Here is a 22,483-nt window from a genome sequence, read left to right as displayed (position 1 = left end):
TAATATTTAAACAACGCTAAAGTTTCAATGTAAATACATGATGCCCAAGGGTCAAAGAAAAATATAAACCACAGAAATAAGATGCCTAAATACAATGTAACTGTATACCAAATATCATTTACCTTCCCTTTTGGTTTCCCTCAAACTGACCGAATGACAAATAATACATTGTTGACTCTGCCCTCATCATTACCAGTGAAACAAGACAGTTTTAAATGATTGTTACAAACTGGCCAAAAATTGTTCAGAATCCTTTTTATACCAGTAGATTAGGTTATCATGGTAGAATAAAATAGTTGTTAGAATTATGAAAATTAGGTACTCTATAACTGAAAAGGCAACATAATAAAGGCAATTATATAAATCTTATATATTTTAATGTCATTGTAAGTATATCTGATAACAATATAATATACATAAATATATCAAAATTATCTTTCTTAGCATTCAATTATTGCTTACAAGAGTAACATAATTAAACAATGTGAGACAAAATCAGGTGCTCATATAGTGAATAAACTAGTGAGATTTTATTACCCATGAGAAGGAGCAATGACTAAACGTTAATGTATACATAAATGAGCTAGCAACCCAATGATACAATAAATGTAAATTTTGAAAAGTGGAAATGTTTCATAAAAGAAATATTATGTTATCTACAAAGACGGAAAAATACACTACCCATGCAACTTTAGATCGCTGGTACTTTTCATAAATATCTGTTGAAGCAAATAAAAAGAGTTTCATCAACAAAATGATGACTATAAAGAGTATATAAAAAATGAAAAGGGCATAACTCAAGGATTTTTCAAACACCAGTCACTACTGCATTACATGTTTAAACATGCTTATAAAAATAAGGAGATGATGTTTGATTGCCAATGAGACAACATGTTTGTTTAAGACAGTCAAACTTTGGATTGTTTACATATGATTTCTTATATTATTTTATATTTTAATAATAGGAAGATCTGATAATAAAACTAAGTCTAAAGGGGAATCACTCAATATATGCACATCTTCAATGTAAAAACTTTCATGAAAATTTGATTAAGCACAGTGTCGAAAACTTAAAACATTCTTACATTTAGGGGTCATAATTTCTGAAATACTTAACATAAGACAAATTGATACATCAAAATCTATAATTGCATGAGGGTATAATTAAGACATAAATGTTTGTGGAAGTATAAATGAATAAAATCTCAAAAACAAAAATGATCCTCACATTTTTTTTCAAACCAGACATAATAAAGTATTGAGATTCATTGCAGGAAGCCATTAATATAAAGCACATGCTTAAGCCTGAGAACAACAACATTTCAGTTACAACATAGAAAAGGAAAATAAATATTATTCGTTGTATAAGTTAGACCAGAAATAATAGTTAAAGTCATATAAAATACGATGTATAATAATGAAATATGTAATACTAAATATATTTTTGACATTAAAATGACATTTAAAATGACTATCACATTTCTGCAAGTTGTGGAATGATTTACATATTCTTCTGCTCGATTTTTTAAATTTCTGCTTTTATTTACAGAACAAGTAATACAAGTTCTTTTTCTATTTTCGTTTCTATATCTTATCAAAACTATATGAGCACAGGACTTCAAACTGATAAAGAAACCACTACTCTGAACTCTGAGACCTAAACAACCATTAAGGTTGCTGCTATAATCCCCTTACAAAAAATCTGTTTTGCAACTTTAATAATCATCAGCCCTTTTCAACTTTTGTTTAAAATATGAAGAACTCATTGAAAAAACATTCCATTAATGTACACAAGGAATTCTTGGCAGATGAATTATTATATAACTACGAGGATACACAAATTCAAGCTATGTTTACATTTAATGAACTGTGTAGTGTTAGACTAATCCTGCTAGTTATAGTTGTATCATATGTCACTTATTAACTAATAAACATTTATTTTAGAATTAGAATGATTTCGAGTAGATAGTGATCTTGTTCAAATTAAACTTGGGTGGTTGAATTATTTTAAGTGTTGGATCATGGATGTATTGCAATCAATAATCACCATTGTATAAAATTACTGATACGTCGTTAAAAAGGATAAGCTTTAGTAAATCTGACAAATATCTCTTCACTCATGCAGTTTAGTCATTTGGGTGTATTTCATCATTTGACTGAGATTGAAATTACAACTCAATATTTAATTTTCTAATTCTAAATTCTGATTAATCTAAATTTTCTATGACCTTAATTTGGTAAAATTTCTTTTCAAATATGTGTTGAAGGATATTAATTTCAAGAATATTAAAATCTTAAAATTTCATCTTTTAAATTCAGTACGTTAGAAACAACTAATAATAAAGAACAAAAAAAGAACAAAAAACAATTTTTCTAACAGATTTTTTTCTTAAAGTATTTATAAGTTTTAGTATGAGGATAAATATTATGCCCTTATCTAACACAGATCCTTTCAGTCGACTAGAAATCTTTAAACATAATCATAAATATTTTTAAGATAACAAATTTGAGAACTGCAACAGTGGAACTTAAGCATTCATGTTCGGAGTAACTATGGTTACATGAAATAATGTGAAACTTGTCTGAACACCAAACCATTATTTCATAGATAATATGCCTTATAAGGCTTATTGAGGTCCATATATAACTAGTATTTTATACATACAGAATGTATTATATTATTATAATATGGTGCAAACCTTAAAAGTTGAAATCTATAAATAATTTCTCACGTGAATACAAGATACATTGCTTAAAGGTGAAGAGAATATCAATTGTGAATAAAAATCTTTAAATTAGCTCTACAGTAAATGAGTACACCTTTCAGTTGTTTAAAGACAGCTGATATCAAAACCTACTAATACCAACAACTAAACCATTTTTTTACCACTTCAAAAAATATTTAATGAACATTATCAAAAAAAGCTACACCTAAATTCACCATTATACAAGTACAAAAAAAAATCGATGAACATTTGCAAAATTACACTTAAAAAAAATAACATGCAGAAGAACATGCACTTATAGATAAATAAATTCTTATAATCATTTGTATATAAAGGTAAGTAAAATTACATACTACAGACTTAACATGTGTCAAACCTGTTTGATCAAGTACTGAAGTATAAGTATACAAACGAAGTAATATATAAACAAAAGGAGAGAAAGCACTATATATAAATAACATTTTAACATTTTGATTTTATCACAAAGAGCCTATAAAAACTTTTATACATATGTATTTTGGCATCAGAAAATAGCACCAGAAAAAGAAATAAGTAACAAGCCATGAAACTACAATAAATTAATCATCTTTAGATGTGTGTTTAATTCTTTTGAGGTCTTACATTTTGTATACTTTTGGCAATAAAGGATACTGGATATCTGAGAAACACTAATAAACATGAATAAGTAACTAAGCAGACACACTTCTAGTTTGCCACAAAAAAGGGACCACTGGGAAAGACAACCCCTTTGTCCTGCTCCCTACCACTGTCAACTGAACTTAAAAATAAATATAATAGCAAATGTTTTAGAAATTTTAACAATTTTGTAATGATATTTTAATAAATAAATTTACATGATTAATGAACAAAAAAAGACTTTTTTTAACATATTCTATTAAGCCTATCTTGAATTTTCTAAAAAGAAGGCAATCAGAAGAAAAAAATAAAACTATATGACAATTTTTTTTACAATTGATTGATTGTTAGTTGCTGAACTTCACACTCATAAAAAGCTTATTATTTTATTGTAGCATGAAAGAAAAAGAAAACAAAGAACAATCTCTGACTGGGATAACAATAACAAACACATGTATCACAATCATACAAAATGTTACACAGCACACTATTAGTAAAGAATGAATTGATAAAAAGCTAATAATTGATAGCACTGTCATATTGATGAAGGGAATTGGGCATTTATAAAAAGCTATACATTTCATATTCACTACTAAATACCTACTCTCAGCTAAAAATAGCATATCAGGAAGCTCATTTTTTAATTCGGAGCAATTAATATCTTAAAATACACAGCAAAAATCTTTATTTCAAATTTCAAAAGTGGTGAATTCCCATCACCATCTTGCACCTCATACGATTTGTACGAAATTTACCGAAATTAGTAAACATTTATATAGTATAAATTTTATTGCTAACAAAAATATAGTTTTTAAGTACAAAATATGTTGTTTTGAATACAGAAATTTTGATTTATAAAAATTCTTTACAATTTGATTTATAAGGGGAGATAACTCATATTTATCTTATTTTCATAATTGTCTGTAATGTTAATCTACTTACTTTGTTATATAACAATAAACATGTAAGAAGGCACAATTTTCCCTTCAATTTTTTTTTTAAAGCAATTGCCTAATTTTTTAATTCCAAATTTTATTTTTGTTCCCCTTCTGGTCACTTAATTATGTTTTGGCCAAAATAAGACAATTTTTCATATTCTGCAGCTTGAAAACAACCCTGTAACATTTACTTTAATAGTCTAAGGGTTGGAAATAGATTGATAAACTACATTTAAAAAATCAAACAAATCATGTACAATGCAATTATTTTTTAATCATGATTTTACTTGGCCAATTTTGAGGGGATTAGATTAAATGGTCTACAAATGTACCAATAACTTTGAGGAGCTGCCATTTTGAAAACAGAAACTCAATGGTATGAGATGACCAAATAAGCAGACAAAGCATCTGAAATTTACATTTTCATCAAACTGTATTTTGTTCTGAAGCATATATTTGGCCAACAAGTCTGGTGTTTGATAAATGTTATACATGTTTAGCTTGGCCTACTTTGTTTTACTGACACAAATATCCATTTACTGAGCACTGTCCAAAAACCAATGTTAGGTTTTCGAGCTTCAATACAATGCAGTTATTTCCAAGATATATACTCCAATGGTGCCCATTCTACCTTTAAACACAGAAATACAGCTTCAAAACTACATTTGATTTAATACAGGTTCCCATTTTAGTTCATACTATTGTATATATGTTTGTTCTATATTTACAATCGTCTACCATACATGCAAAATATAAGTGTGCATGCAATTCATAAAGCCAATAATATTGTTTTGTTTCATTAATGGAAGTTTCATCATAACCACATTTACCTAAGGTAAATTCAATAATTAACTTTTTTAGTTCATTCTGTGAGCATTTAAAAGCTTACTGAATAAATTAATAACAAAAATTGGAGAACTTGTCTCTACCCTAAACAATATCAACCATTTCATAGAAATATTACCAAAAGATTGTTAGAAAAATACATGAATTATGGGGAAAACTATCCAAAATTATTTTAGAAAACAAAACAAATTCTATATTTTTTCTCTTTAATTTCTAGTGAACCTACAATTTTGTTTGCAATAACAGTAAGAAAGAAAATACAATAAAATATTTGGCAGTGGTTTGTCTCGTAAAAAAATCTATTCCTATTTAATATTTAACAAGTGTTTACAAAAAATATATAAAATTTTTTAAATAGTAAAAAATATATAATTGTTGTTCTTGAAAACTTCATAAGTAATAAAATTTTATTTAGAAAAAAAAAAGTTTCTAGAAGACATGATTTCGAGTTAGACAGCTTTTTTGAAAGGTAATACTTGATCACAGTTGATGGTGTTGATTAATGCTTTAAAAAGCTAAACATTAAATTTTTTCAGCACAGGTGTTTCTTCATGAAACTTCATACAATTAACCACCTATGACCATGATGACGATACATTAATCTGCCAGTTTTCAATATAAAGTGTCCCTATAAAATCATGTTTTCCCATGTTGATTGAATGTATTGTAAAATGGACAATGAAAAAAAATGTGGAAGTCATTAACTGCTTTTTACATCTGTAATTATAAGAACTGTACAGATAATCAACAGACATGACCAGTCAATCTTAAGAAATGCTGCATACAATTGCATTTTTTCATAAAGCATATCCAAAGATGTATCTATACACCATCTACTATAATTTTATTCTTAAAACATCTTCTATGCTTCTGCATTTAAAATCCTTATCGGTCAAAAAATGCGACTGGATTAGGATCACAATAATAAGAACTTTCTATCTGATATTTTATACATCTCTATGCAGATTTTCAAGGAATCCCATAATAAATCTCTTATTTTTATCCATTCTATAAAAATCACAGTACCTTTTGAATTTACAGTAAACACTGATCATCTTTCATAGAAGAATGACCATTTCAATATTTCTATCATGGTAAGTGATGTTGATAATCTATAATGAATCTAACATGGTTTTCCAAAAATGGAAATCACAATTAAAAGGGCACTCTTTGATATAATTAAGGCACATTTTAGCTTCATTGTGCAAACAGCTGTAAACATGATATCATAAACAATTGATTGGAGAGCAAAATGCTTCATACCAATTCAAATAGTAATTGTAATGGCCGAATGCTTCAATTATAAGGCTGAAAGATTCAAAAGTTCTTCAACACTTAATGACCATTGTTTGTTCTTTATCTTGTACAAATCTAAATACTTGATTATTTTTTTATTAATTTTAATAATACTTTTTTCTTTCCAAAACTAGATATCCCTATATAAATCTGTCTTTAAGGGCTGAATCAACTTTGATACAAAATTTTTTGATGAAAAAAAAGCAAAGCTAATTGATGCTGTAATAATTTTGAAATATTGCTATATATAAGGATCAAGGAATGGGTTATACGATATACTTCCAATCTTAAAATTAAGGTTGGAATGTTATGAATATAATACAGTGTACCTCCTTTACATATATATTGCATACAAAAAATGTTATTGCATAAGATCTATAAATAACTATTTCAGATCATCAAAGATTTCCGTCATCCATCATTTTATGCATGTTCCGTACAACAACATCCATATGATCCCTATATTTCCCACTAGAATCGAAGATCTGATCCATAAGTTCCTCACAGTTGAAGAAGTTGAATACTGTGTCAGCGCGTACTTTCGATTTGTCCGTTAGATGTCTACTGATCACAGTCTGTAGCAACTGTCTACATTCCTCTAAACTGGTTTTCAGGAAAGCTTTATCGTATGTAAAGTCAACTTCATGGAAGCTTACCATAGTCATAGATAGGGAATGAAACTTAGATTTAAATGTTTCCACTGTTTTTAACTCCTCAGCATTGAATTGATCATTCCTGTATAAAATACCAACTTTTATAACTGTTTTAATGATATATTTCATGATCTTCTTGGCTTCTTCCTTGTTTTTGAAGTCTTTAATAATAAGAAAAGCTTTGTCTAAGACTTCACTTGTTGTATCGTCAATAAAGTGTTTGGCAATTTTCTTGTTGGACATTTTTCCAAGAAGCTTTTTTTGTAGACTGAGCCCTAGTCCTTTGGAATCAAAACCTGCTCCTGGTTCAGCCACTGAAAAATATGCATTAACATATATAAAAGTCAGTACATGTCTGCCTTTGTAATTTAAAATGATTTTTTTTAGTATTGTTTTTCTGCACTATACACAAGGTGGTATAGTTAGTTCAAACATATTTTATTGTACAAAACAAATGGATTAGACACAATTTTTTCAACTTAGTTCCATCTTCTCCATAATGATACAGTTAAATTGTTTAATTGAATCACTTTAAAACAAGGTGAGTGCTGGTGATTAAATGTATCATACAATACTTATTTTTTTTACATCACTTGGTCCATACCACTGCTGTTGGACTATCAGTCCAAGAGGGTATCATTAGCTCAGTTGTCAGTACTTCGGTACTAGCATGATTCAAAAAACAAACCTTTCTAAAATTTTCACTTTTGAAATAACAAAAAATAAGAAACTTGCCCAGGCAAAGTTAAACCAAGATGGACATGGCTTTTAGGGCACTTTTTAGCCCTATAGTTGAGCTCTTCAACTTTTCAGTTCTTATACATCCTTGGCTCTCAAATATTTGGCTTTCGAGTGTTCACGATGGGAGTTAATCCAGAAAAGCGCTTCTGATGCATGAAACTTATAAAGTTTTGTTTTAATTCTTTATGGAATGTACAATTTTTTTTTAAAGTATGTCAATTACAATGACCCAGTGTGTACCAGACAAGGTAATTATGGTTGATAAAACATTTCTCTTTTATCTTATCATTTTGGGCAATACAATGTAACTTTCAAGCATTTGTATTTATTCATACACCAAATACATATGAAACCAGAGATCATGGTGTTAGAAACAAATGCAAAATATAAAAATATTGAAAATGTACCGAAATAATGCCAGAAATTTTCTTAATCTACAGACTGCAATCAAAGAACTGTCAGATGTGACTGTTACATTTGTATATAATGACTAGCACGTACATAGATGATGATGTCATTCAATACAGTTCAAATGAGAAATTATTCCTTACCAACATTTGCAGTAAATGAAAATAATTTTTCAGGCATTTTGTTTTTCTTTTTCAAATTATCTTTTTTTTCTTTCAATCAAATAAATGTACCAAATTAAAAGGATGACTAATTTAACTTAAAAAAAATGCAGTTTGAACAAGTCTAAAACTTCTCCAAATGGGCAAATTTCCATGAAAATTACTTATTTCTGAAACTAAAACTAAAGCTGTTATCTTATAGTAAAATTCTCCTCTTTTCTATGAATTTGTCACATTTCAAGGAATTCCTCGAATCTTTCCTACAATCATTCCTTTTCAAATACACATTTTGTACTTTGATAATATCCCACATTCCAGGGATTATTACTCATTTAGGGATCTCTCTGGTAGATTGTTCCCAAACTGTTAGACATAGTCTGTACAATGTACTTACTTTTTTTAATAAATGTTCTCTACCAGCTGCTTCAAATAAGTTCACTGTTTCATATCTCTATATATTTCACTGGCTTCCTGCTGAAATAAAATAAAAATACCTAATTAGCAAACAAAAAATCACTTCTAGTTAGCTGGAAAAAAGTGAAAACTATCCATAATTACAACAATTAGCACTTAATGACAGTCTGAATACACATCACTGAGGAAATCAATTGTTTGTCCATATAATGCTGGTGGCTCTATGTACACATGAAGGCCAGGTATTGAAGCACGATATTAGATTATTGTATGATAAAAATGTGACAACATATCATCTTTACACACTTAATCAAAATTTAACTATCAATTTCCTAATATTTCTATTTGAGAAAAAATTGTGTACGGTGTGAAAAAAAACCTTAGTTACTTGCAACCTGTAGTTATATACAAATCAAATCGTTCAATTTAAAAAAAAAAAATAGAAGGGTCCTCTTTTTTTCATTTTTACAGAATGAACACCTAAAATAAACCAATTCATTTTTCAAACAGAAAAGCAGTGATTTCCAAATTGTCAAAATAAATATAGCAGTGGAAGCTGCTTTAAAAAGATGAAAAGAGACTCAAATTTGTCTTACATTACATGTTCCAAACACTATTTCATCTATGATTATGATTAAATGCATTTTATATCCAGTGGCAAATATTTCAATCGTATTCTGGATAAGTTTAGCTATAGTGACTGCTGAAAAAAACCTAGTTTAAATCATCTGAGACTATATTTCATGATTAACTACATAGTATAACAGTTTTAAAATACTCGGTTAAACTGTAACAGAAATACATGTTAGATAAAGAAAAGGCATAGCAACATAACAATGAATGTGTACACTGCAATTATCTCAAACTCAATTTATGTTTCATGGTCAAAAACATGACAAGATTGGAATAAACAATACATAAATTTTTGTAACATCCACAAACTTAAACAAGAATGGGGGGAAACATGGAAATATCAGACTTTTTGAGGAGGATGCTTTCAAATTGGTTATAGACTATACAAATATATTAAAAATATATACATACATTGACATACATCTATGAATACTTATTCCTTCAAGCAGTTAGATTTTAAATAAATTCATTAGCTATTTCTGTTTAATAAAAAAATAGTTATGAATACAAATTAGAACAGTTTATACTCTAAAAAAAGATTACCTTCATAGAAATACATTACACTTTAAAACTATTGACAGGAAATAAACCACCCATCAATCCATCTGTTGACAAAATTCTTACAATACCACAAAATCACACCTTAAGATTTATATCTTTGAATATACAATCTTTTAAGTCTTCTATATTAAATATGCATGGAGGTTATCAGATACAAAAAATACCTTAGTTAGATTAAATCCATCATTTAAACTTCTAACTACTGAACCAAAGGTCACATACTCCTGTGTAATTACAAGGACCAATTTATAAACATGGGGAAATTTCTTTCTACAAGGAAATAATTATTTTAGTTTTAACTAAACATTATACCATCTAGAAGATTACTAATTAAACAAATATGAAACTGGAAATTAAGATATGATTGTTTTTGATCACTTAAGATTTCATCCAAAATTTGGACATCTCCTCGAGAAAAGCACCCCCTTCTGGTACCCCATTCATTCAATGAACACTTACATGAGTGAGATTTGTTGGTCAGGAAGTTTCAAACCATTGACATTTACATGTACAATAAATGTCTCCTATACAGTCAGTCAGAGACATGCTTCATTATACATGTGTGTTAATTTAATCACAGGAATTCAAGCAGTAAAATACACATATATTTGACATGTTCTACATTTGCCTTGAGGTGACAATCTTTACAATCGAACCAAATATAGAAGACTTTTGTTGCATTATGCTACTATATCTATAGGTTAAATAAGGCTTGCTAATAATTCAATTTAAGAAAACTGTTGAGGGATAAATTTGTTGGCAATATCAAGCCTTCAACATCTTTTCTCTTTCTTCAAAATTTCACAGTCGATCAACATTTAAGTTAGAACTGGATTGACCAAATTTGTTAAAGGTGCTTTAAAACAGAGTGCCAAACCATAATGATCATATCCTTTAAAAGAAAAAAAAAACCATCAGACACATAATTTCTGCCAAATTATACCATGCAAAAGGGAGATAGAGCAAGTCTCAGGTCTATTTGTGCAATAACTTAGGTTTCATATCATTATGAAATATTGATATGCATTGTAATCTGAAGCTTAAGATATTACAAGACAGTATAATTATAAAAAAAACTTGGCTCAAACTGTAAGTTGGACATCAGAACAATCACTACACTCAACATCAGTGTTTTTTTAATGTCAAGTATGAAGGTCATATTTTACTACAAGAACTAAATTGGTCAAAACACAGATTAATGAGGGGGGTTAATGAGTTGGGGGAGGGGGCAGGGGGAGCCTTTCTGGGAAAAATTTGGTTGATTATATAGGGAATCACTGAAACTTGACTGAAGTGGGCCCCCTCTTACCCAGTTATATATATAGTGGGCCCCATTTTTGAAAATTTCTGGATCTGCCGCTGCAAAAGCTTTAAAATGATGATTGATCTTAGCTTTTCTGCAGACAAGACAAAAATCATATTTCCCATTACTCTGCTGTGCATTTTGCTTTTCATGCCTTTTGGAGTAAGACCATGAATCGATGATATAGGCTTGCTCATAGTCAGAATGTGACCTTAAATAGTATCTTGCAGCAGACCATTACCTAGTAAGCTAGCATGTTAAAATTTTGGATAACCATGTGAGTTAAGTACAAAAAAGGACTTGTATTCATATACATATTCTCATCCTTGAAAATTACCCACTTAAAATGTTACATATAATTTCATAAGTACTTAATAGTTGATAGTCATCTGATACATACAGAAATTTGTATTACCTACTAGTACTGAAGGTCATGTGAAATGTTGGACAGATTTATGCTTATTGTATCATGCTGTAACACATTTCCTACTTTCAATTTTAAAAAAAATACGAAGAAAGAGATGATTCATGAAAAGAAATAATCTCAACTTATCATTGGTAGTTTAATGTACCAAGTACATGTGATTGATGATAGAGTGCAATGGCAAGTTCAAATTCAATGGAGGTTCAGGATAAGAACATGTTTATATGATATGAATATAAGTCTTATTCTGTACAAGACTGATACATTGAGCCAGATTTTTAAAGTGCAGGTTTACAAGTTCAATAGTTCGCAGGAAAACATGTCAACCTATTTTGTACACATTGGTTTCACCCAGAGCTTGCCTTTGCTCAAAATGCCACATGCTTAGCAAAGAAGAGGCAAATACCAACTTTTATATGTTTAAGTTTAAAATGGTCTGCAATCAAACCCACAACCTCACACAAGACCACAAGAAGTATCAAATATAGAGCATTCATTTTGGGCATTTTAAAGCTCACTATGGGGATAGGTTTTGCATCTTGTTGACAGTTGTACTGTTACCTTGAGTTTTTTTATTTCTGTGCCATCGGTCTCTAGTGTATAGTTGTCTCATTGCCATTGGCATTCATACCACATCTTTTTATTTCTATACTGAAGGATATTCTGTTAAAAATCACTCTTTTCAGTGAATTCTGATGATTTGTGAGTAACTCACTCAGAAATCTCTTTATGTCTATTCAATAAGTAAAACATGACAGAGTAATACATGACTATTATAATACTGTCACTCAATCACCAGAGGTAAAGTGATTCACTCATCACCAGGAAGAGTGATTTCTATCTTATCAACCTTGTAGTTATACATTTTTTGTTTGTTTGCTGAAAACAAAACCTACTTGACATTCTGTTTTTTACGATATAATCTTTTTGGTAGTGATTAAAATCACAAATAAAATATTAAAGATAAACAGACAAGGAAGCAGTCAAGGAAGAATTTAAATATTTTAAACTTTTAAAAAGTCAAATATTTGAGATTTCTTTATTTCATAATTTGAAAAAAAAAAGTTTTTACTTTTAACATATATACATCATAATAACTGTATCTCACTCTGCTTGCAAAAACATAAAAGCACGATGTAGATGTAGATACTGTAAAATGCAAAGTCAGCAAAAATACTCAATGAAGAATTTCTTATCTTTGCAAACAATGGAATATACTTAAGCATTTTCAAGCATTCAGTTATTTTTCAAACACAGAAAATATTTACTTAACCTGCAAGTTATTTTGATCTTACTTCATATATTTGATGATAATTCTCATTTCATTTCATTTGATATTAAATGCATTTACTTACCCATGTTACCTAAGTTTCATTTCTAGTCAATTTGCATTACTTAAATTTATACCGGTAAAATGTTTCCAAAAAATTTGTAAAAATAAATAAGTATAAAAGAATATATATATGTAATAGTAAACAAACCTGTTTTACTTTTAACGCTTATCCCTATTACAATTTAAATCCGTTGTATATTTCCTTCTTATTATCCATGTGAAACTGATTAGCTTAAATATAACAAAATGCTTTTAAGTAGATTTTCCTCTTTGAACATGTGAACATCTTAATGAGCGTTCTATGTATTTAATACTACAGAAATATACCAGGTCTTTACAAGAGGAATTAACTGTGACACCAATAGTCTTGTCTGTTTCTACTTATTGTAAACAAGAATATATATCTTAAACATTTGTATAGTTTATATATACTCAACAACTGAAAAAACACAGCATTTATTAAACATTTGCTAGTTTTATAAATACTTAATTTTTGTTTAAATGGATTTTTTACAAAGTTTAGCCAATAAAAAAGTATATAGTGTTTAGGGTTTCCTTCTTTATAAATCAGAGTTGTTGATAGCTTGAGTGTGAATTCCTTTTTTTAAGCAATTTTCTAACTCAAGAGTATATAAAAAGGATATCTGGTATTTTGTCACCATGTTTTGACCATACATTTGTAAGTTTAGATAAAACCGTAAGGCAAATTTAGGTCATACATATTGTACATGTTGTAGATAGGCAAGGAAACCTTGTACAACTAATCTTTTATATTAAATTTGAGCTGATAGAAGAAAAAAATAAATTCAAAGGGATACTTCAATCTTCGAGGAGCTTCACTCCAAACCTGAATTGTAACCTTAGACTAGCAAAGATGAAATGACAGTGGGTGACATCTAGCCATTTGGTGTTCAATATATATTTATCTAAGAAATATATTGGCTCGGTAAATAAGCCATATAATTCCACACAAATTCTGCAACAACAACTACATGTAGCTCAATACTTTAGCTATTTTAGAACATGCACATCTCCAAATAAATGTCAAAAGGACATTGGCAATCTAAAAGAGGAAAGCATTTATCACATCTATTTCAGAAATTTCCAGAAATAGTTTGCCAATTTGCACACCCTAAAATGTCAAACCTATTTTTATGACCATTTTGAATTCTATTTTGAATTTTGTTAGGATGAAAGTTTTACTATGCAGCTATGCCATTTTGATCAAATTACCAATGCCCCATAAAATTAAGGTCATGGTCAGATGAAACCTACAAGACAAACAAATAAGAAGGAGTCCAGAGTGCACAGGAAAATTTGGTTACATGTATTTAGAGAATCACTGAAGCATGACTGGAGTGAAAGTCAAAAGGTTTGAGATGATTTGTGATCTTTAAAAACCTTTTTTACTGTTTTACGTAGAAAGTCTGTTGGGCTTTGACAAAAAAAATAGAAGATGTGGTACGATTGCCAATGAGACAACTCTTCACAAACGTCAAAATGACACAAAAATTAACAACTGTAGTTCAGCATTCAAAAATGAGCAAGCCACTAACACATTGTCAGCTTTAAAAGGCCCCAAAATGACAATGTAAAACAATTCAAAAGAGAAAACTAACAACCTACTAAAAATTCAGAAATTATTGCGATGTTTTTGTAATGGCAACAAACGGTTCAGGGTAACATGTATAATCGCAATGAGTTGAACATGTATTTCGATATTTTTTATAAAAATTATACCAGATTTTATTCAGTATCAAAGAAATCTAAATTGCAGAAATTTAAATCGCAATAATAAAGGCATGCAATAATTCCTGAATTTACAGTAATTTGTCCAAATAATGAACACATACATACAGCTTGGTTGAACAATGGTCAAAACTTATGCAGAAAGGTTGTCATATTTTTTCATTTAAGATATCAAATAGACATGGGTCAAAATTAAAAATATGTTTGTTTCCTCTCCCCCCACCTGGATCAAAAATAAGCCCCCGGGTCAAAAAAATATTTTTCAAAAAAATCGAAATTATTTTTTTCCTGAAAATAATTTGTTTCCGTTTTTAGAAAGTGCTTGAGAGCAGAAGGGTTGATAATCTAAATAAATACACTCAAATTGAGCACAAACAACTGATAAGTGGCCTGGACTGGACAAGTCAAACCATTCATGTGACCATGCTATGACAATCACATCCAGTTAAAAAAAAAAAAAAAAAAAAGGAACCTGCCTTCCTGGTCTGTTTACAAAGGGTAGACCCGGGGATAGGAAACAGACATTCTTTTAAATGTGGCCTGGGAAAATTAGAAGAATTCAACCAAAGTAGAGAATTTGGAATCCTCATTGATCAATGAACTTCGTACAAACAACATGAGCAATGTTAAAATAATTTGTAGCTTCAGTGTTTCCTTCAACTTTTTATTAATGGTACATTCATACTGCCTAATAATAAAATTCACATAAAATGCATAAACATTTCCTATCATATATCCCTTCAAGCATCTGTTACATAGGTAAAATTTAACATGTTTTTATGATTTTCTAAACTATACTATAGCATTAGCATGTATAGTTTACCTACATACAGATGTATAAACAGGGTGCTTATGGTCTCTGTATTTCATCTGAATGAGTCTTATATCATGAATATTTCAAAATATTTGTTCAGGTTTCAATTTATTCATCTCTCACAATGGTGTATTTATAAATGATAAAATGCAATTTCTAGACTAAAAAAATGTAGGTTTCTTTGATTAAAGTGATAAATCAACACAATTTCAATAATAACTGAAATTGCATTTATTATCAATATGGGAATATAAATGAGGAAAAAATCCATGGAAAGGTCTCCTCTTGTATAATCTATATTTGATTATTTTTCACAATGATTTATTAGTTTTGAAGATTCTATATATTAACAATAATAATTGTTTCTATCTAATCAAATATTTACTAATTAAAAGCACACACCAATTTAAACTAAAAAGAATTTACTTGTTCAAATTTTCAAGTCTAGCAATTTACAATGTGCATAAGACATTCAAAATTTCAAGTACATGTAGCAATTAGTCTGCTGCATGTCAAAAAAACATCAGCATAAAGCACCAAACAAAACAAGCATACATGTACATGTATTTGTCCATAGAACACCATCCCACAACAGCAACACACATTCACACCAACACATTCTCATGTTCAGTGTAACTCAAAATTCAGGTCAAAAATATAATTTGATGTACATGTTTATACCGGTACTGAGTTTAAAAAAGGTTCACATCATAATGAACATGTATACTTAATTTTAAGTTGGTTTTACTACAATTTCATGGTAAACTTAAAGGGATGGTGAACAAACAGATGCAGTTTTGAAGGGGCCTTAGCAAGGCTTCCAAAATTAGTCATATTTACCAGACAAATGTAAATTTATCGCACATTGTATCACTGGGCCAAGCATGAAAAGGACATCCTAGGTAGGTTTGACATTTCAACCTTTGGATGCGATTCAGAAAAAATAAAGCATTTTGATTTGACCATCCTGTCATTCAACGTAACAGTACTCTTTAAACAAGACCTGCTATAATCCCCTCTCATTACAATCAAGGTAAATTTAGTGTCTACCAGGTAAGATTTACCCATGATCACATTCACTTGAATCAGGTAAACTATTTGTGCCAGACATCAATTAAACATTTTCAAAATTTTGCTCTGTATGCCATCTTTTGGTCATATAAAAGCTTCCCCCCTTTTATAAAAAAACCATTTAAGAATTTAAGATAAGACAAAGTTATTGATGCTGAAAAAAAACTTTAACCATATAGACTGAACCTAAAAATTGAAGCCACTGCCGATAGAATCTAGGATTGTAATGTCACGCTTTCAGAACAAAAATGTTACAGGTTCCAGGAAAAGATAATCACGGTTGCAATCCATGAGAGGAAACATCCTGCCAGGTGTTATGTTTCTAGGCACAATAGTTGATGCTAATACATGTATAGCCCTTGGTGGAAATGTACATGTATTAATATTATTCAAATGGAAATGGCCCTGAAGTTTTAAACATTTGAGTAACATATGTGCAGATTGGTATGTTATATATATACCAGTGATATTTAAAATAGTCCAATATACGAATTAAGATGTAAACACTACAATTAAAGCTATCTAGACATGTATGCATTTAAACCATGTTGTCACTAATTTGATATCCTGCATCTCAAATTGAAATAATGAGATCAAATTGCTGAAAGATATCTCTTCTAAATCATTGAAAGGAATCATTTTACATTAACATGATTGACCAGAACTTCATGGTGACAAATAAGGTATTATTTTCAACTATCAGGCTTACTACCAGTGGCGTAGCTGGGTTATTTTAAAGTGTACGCCCGACCCTTGGCAAGGGACATGAGGGGTGCCAACCGCTCAATGATAAAGCACCTGCTGGTAGTGTGTTCGAAAAGGACGAAGCCCCCGAAAGCTATCGAGAATGAGATACCGTAATGATTCCTGTTAGTAAAAAATCATTGATAGCAACATACTTTTGAATCTAAATGGTTTATTTGTTTTGGTTAAATTTTGTAATATGTTAACTTTATATTCATCGTATTAACCTGGAAGGTAGCCTAATGGTCATTGGTTTTAGAGAAAACGTCCAAACCAATATCACTTTTAAATAAGTTTAAAAGGTGCCGTGAGTGAGTATACAATCGACAAAAGCCCCTTTTAATGAACACGAAAACTGAAATATCTAAGAGGGGAAATATAAAAAAAAAATCAGAATCACCTAGGATTTCTTGACACAAAAAGTGAATCAATTTATCGTTCCTTTAAAGGGATTTAAAAAAAAAATCTAAAATTTTCGTTTGAAGATTTTTTTTCTTGATCTGGAATATTTCACGACAATCTATGAACGTTTAGAAATTGAGCATGTGAAACAATTGATTGCGTAAAGAAGAGTCCGGCTATCTGTCTATCAGAAAAGAACAGAAAAATGAACGGAAACAAATGCTTTCAAAATTTCAGCTTTAGACATTTGGCATTTTCATAAAATTCGTTGAAGGTTCGACAAGTAGTTAACTGCATGTAATTGAGAAAATAACAAAATGTAAGCCAAAACGGCGACCACTTATTAATTGCTGAAAGAAATACATTTTGTCCTTAAAATGCGGGAAAATTAAAGATATAAGTGCATAATTACATTGCTCTGAATACTCTTTTGATCATAAACAGTTTTTGTCCATCTTTCGTAAAATTTCAGTCATTCAAAAGACTTTATCCACATTCGGAACCTAAATATTGACCCCGCTTTGTCTCGTTTTTGGGACATAAATCACAGGCTCGACAAAAATACAAACAGCATATCGAATCTGAGCAGATAGTGAATTGCTTTTTAAAAGTACGTAGAATTCATAGTAGATTCAGACTTTTACAAAAGATTCGAACAAATATATTAAATTATCTATTTGAGTAAATTTAGTCCCTTTTTATTCACAATTACAATCCATTGAAAAAAGAAGCACAAGGCTGGTGTGCTTTTGACCAGTTTTTCTTATTCTATGTCGATTATTTGTTTTATTTTCAAAATTCAAGTGTATGCCCGGGCGTTTTGACGTAAACGTAGCTACGCGCATGACTACTAGGGGAAATCGAACATAGCAGCAAATCTAATACAGTTTTTGTCCCAATATTTGTAATTTCCAATGATTATTGTTTTTAATTAATCCATGTTAATTATAAGTATATCTAATTAACAGCACAATTTATGATGTAGTATACTACTTTAGGAAAGTTAAAGCTGGTCTGTATGACGATAATTAAATTTGCATAGTATTGTCAATTCTCACATAAAAGTTCTCTACCAAAAAATGATGTCTCTACATCATAAATTGTCATACACTAGTGAATACTTTCAGTTTACCTTCTTATAAATCAAATAAACCCAATTATCTATTTTTTATTTCATTAATAACCTTTCATACTTTTATTGCTATAAGTCAATCTAAACATGCTAAATATCCTCTAATTTCAGTGTTGATTGATGAAATCATAAATATTTTATAACCCTTAAGGAGCTTAATAGGTCGGCCAGAGATGGAATGTATATTGATATAAATGACGTTGATATTGCTAAAACCTGGAATATGACTTAATCTTAATACAGTATGCAATTGCATGAAAATTATCCTCCTAAAACCAAGATAACAAGAAACTATCCTTTTTTCTTCTTCTAACAGGTTGAATTATTATTTTCAAGACACTTTATGACATGTACTTATTTAAGTTTGAACTTTATCCATTGCAATGTTTTTATTCTGAATAAGAGGCTGTCAAAATAACAGTAAACTGGGTTTTAAATACATTTATTGTTCATTACTGAAAGGCCACAACTTCTGATCAAGTAAAATTTGTCAATAATACATGTAACAGTTACCTCCGACTAGTAAATGGTTTAAATGTCTATTTATCATTTATTACCATCATACCATGATTACTGGCTACAGAAAGGACTCCTCATCTTTTTGAGAATAGAATTTAGGAAAGACATTTGTTATGCCCCTCTTCTTGCCTACTTGTTTCTTTATTATTATGAGGCTGACTTCATACAGGAACTTCTTAGGAAGAAAGATAAGAAGGTAGCAATATCCTTTAACTCTACTTTCTGCTATATAGATGATGTTCTTTCACTAAATTATTCAAAATTTGGTGACTATGTATCGACTAGAGATAAAAGATACACAGATACAGTAAAGTCGGCCTCACATCTTGACTTACATCTAGAAATTGACAATGAAGGTTGGTTGAAAAGAATACTTTTCAAAAAAAGAGATGATTTCAGTTTTCTAATTGTGAACTTTCCATTTCTAAGTAGCAAAATTTCAGTAGCACCTGCATACGGGCTATATATTGCCCATTTGATTATCTCATGCTTGCATTTCCTATCATGAATTTCTTGAATAGAGGGTTGCTGTTCACAGGGAAGCTATTAAACCAATTACCAAATGGTGAAGTTGAATTCATCCCTTCATAAATTTTACGACACAAGTTGGTTGACCATTATTGAATTACTGTTTCTCAAATGATATCGAATATGTTTCTTACGTAATAACTACAATCCCCTCTTTCAAGAATGTGACCTACCGAATTAGACTTTTTACTGGATTTGTTATGATATAAGCAACACTACAAGTGCCACATGTGGTGCAGAATCTGCTTTAATACCCTTCCGGAGCACCTGAGATCACCCCTAGTTATTGGTGGGGTTCATGTTGCTTATTCTTTAGTTTTCTATGTTGTGTCATGTTGACTATTGTTTGTCTGTTTGTCTTTTTCATTTTAAGCCATGGCGTTGTCAGATTGCTTTGATTTATGATTTTGACTGTCCCTCTAGTATCTTTTGTCCCTCTTTTAAGGTTGATACCAAGAATATATGTAGATTATACAGTATAAATGCCTAAAAGTAGTATTAACTGGCTAAAATTTAACAACAGTTTGAGGAAGATGCTCACAGCATGCTCAGATTTGCACTATATATATAATGGATTTTGACATTTATTTTCTATAATTGAAAGTTGAGTTTTCATTTAAATATATCTGGAACTGTTTCACAAAGTACAATTTAATTTATTTCCACTCCAGAAACTCAATTGTAAAGCTTTTGTGATTTGTTTCTTCTATCGAATGATTTGGTGGGCCTTATAAATATATCTCTATTAAAAAAAAAGTCTGCCATGTATATATAATCATAATGCAATATTGTTATACAGGGAACTTTTTAAAAAATTCTGCAAGTTTTGTATATCATCAATTTTTACATATATCCCTATTGGTAATTCAATTTTCCCCAAATTAAGTTAAGAAGGGTGTTGGGGGTCAGTGAAAAAACTATATGTGAATTAAGTGTTTTATCGTATATTGAACTTTTGATGTCATCCCTAACCTGTATTCATGGCTTAAGACCATATTATGAAAAAGGCTTGTACAAGCACAAGTCTGGGAAGTTTTACACTCCTTCTACTCCCTATTTGGAAGAAGAAGAAGTCCAAGGGGCTTTGGAATTTTTAACAGTATTTGTTTTCATGGATTCAGGGTACCAAAACGTCAAATTAAATACAAGTCTAAATAATTATGCCGTCTAAAAAGGCTATTTTTGATTTTGCTGTAAGAAGGTTTTTAAAAAAAATCAGATTATCAAAATTAAAAAGCTGTTCAAAAACAGCAAAATTATTTGGCCTAGTACAATACCAAATAAATGAAAGATGATTTCCATTTTAGCCATTTAACTTTTTACCAAATTCTACATCTACATTGCGAGATCTACATCTACATGTACATCCTACGAAGATCCATCATCACTTTGATAACTATACGTCGGCGCATCGCAAACAGTCACTTAATAAAATTATAATAATAACCAATGAGTGCAATAATTCAAAAATAATTTTGTGCAAAAACAAAACAAAAATTAACACATTTACATATTTACAAACAGGTTGGATATCTGGATCAGTATTTTAAACTGAAAATTAAAGTTTCATGTAAATCATTTTATTTGGTGTGACATAATGCATAAAATACGCCTGCTTAGCCATACGGTGATATATGTCCGTAAAATAACAGTTGCTCTAAAAAGAAAAAGAAAATTCGGTCTACAGGCTACATCATGTAATACATGTAGAATATAAAATTTGTACTTGTACATCATTCTACATTGTACTAGTATATAAAAAAATCTTCTTAACTTCAGAAAGCTTCCGTGTACGATGTTCTGATTGACATGCCATTTCATTATCACAGATTAGTCGTTTGTGAGTCGATGTTGCATTTTTCATTCATGGCCTTCACTTATTTTACTTATTTAGTATTTGTACAAACTTACAAAGTAGTTTAAAACCCTGTGAATTTCTTGCCTAGTGACGTCAGTTACCGGAAGTTATAGTATTTAGCGGAAGTGTATAGCATGAGGCTTCAAATGGGATACATAATGATTGATCAAGGATTTCACACGTTTAAACAGTAAAACCCGCTGCATCATCATGCATAACTTCCAGAGTCAAATATTTTTAAATACATATTCATGAAATTAAATGATAATGAAAAAAGAAAGAAAAAAAATCAGGATATTTTTTTTTACAAATGCCCCCCCCCACCATATTTTTTTTTAAGGCAGTGGCTATTTGATCGGCACCGGCAAAATAGCAAATTTGCTATTTAGCCGACACTAAATAAAACTGTCCATTGATGTGATTAGTAGAGAATTAAAAAGCTCAATAATAATTTAAAATCATTTTATCACAATATCAAACCTTAAAAATACAATACAATAAAAAAAATAAAAGATTTTCATAAATAAATAATTTATAACTTTATAATATCAATTAATAGAATAAAAACACATTTGTAAAAACATTATTAAATA

At 29.7% G+C, this 22,483-nt stretch overlaps 1 protein-coding gene across 9 annotated transcripts; it reads right to left on the bottom strand.

Moving 5' to 3' along the window:
• Positions 1 to 2,226: 2,226 nt before the first annotated feature.
• On the bottom strand, positions 2,227 to 22,008 carry LOC134715266 (tumor necrosis factor alpha-induced protein 8-like protein 1). 9 transcript variants are annotated; one of them, XM_063577334.1, is made up of 3 exons: positions 21,944 to 22,008; positions 8,800 to 8,879; positions 2,227 to 7,409 (listed from the first exon to the last, which is right to left on the bottom strand). In XM_063577334.1, coding segments are annotated over exons 2-3 (570 nt in total). In that variant the 5' UTR covers positions 8,801 to 8,879; positions 21,944 to 22,008; the 3' UTR covers positions 2,227 to 6,840. The 9 variants fall into 9 exon arrangements, with proteins under 9 accessions (XP_063433404.1, XP_063433409.1, XP_063433405.1 ...); XM_063577339.1 differs by lacking the exon at positions 21,944 to 22,008 and adding an exon at positions 21,807 to 21,922 and having other exon boundaries at positions 8,800 to 8,876; XM_063577335.1 differs by lacking the exon at positions 21,944 to 22,008 and adding an exon at positions 13,222 to 13,442.
• Positions 22,009 to 22,483: the final 475 nt, after the last annotated feature.

This window comes from Mytilus trossulus, chromosome 4 (genome assembly GCF_036588685.1).
Source record: "Mytilus trossulus isolate FHL-02 chromosome 4, PNRI_Mtr1.1.1.hap1, whole genome shotgun sequence".
NCBI lineage: Eukaryota > Metazoa > Mollusca > Bivalvia > Mytilida > Mytilidae > Mytilus > Mytilus trossulus.
Note: the sequence above shows the minus strand (reverse complement) of the source record. Positions and strands in the feature narration are given on the sequence as shown.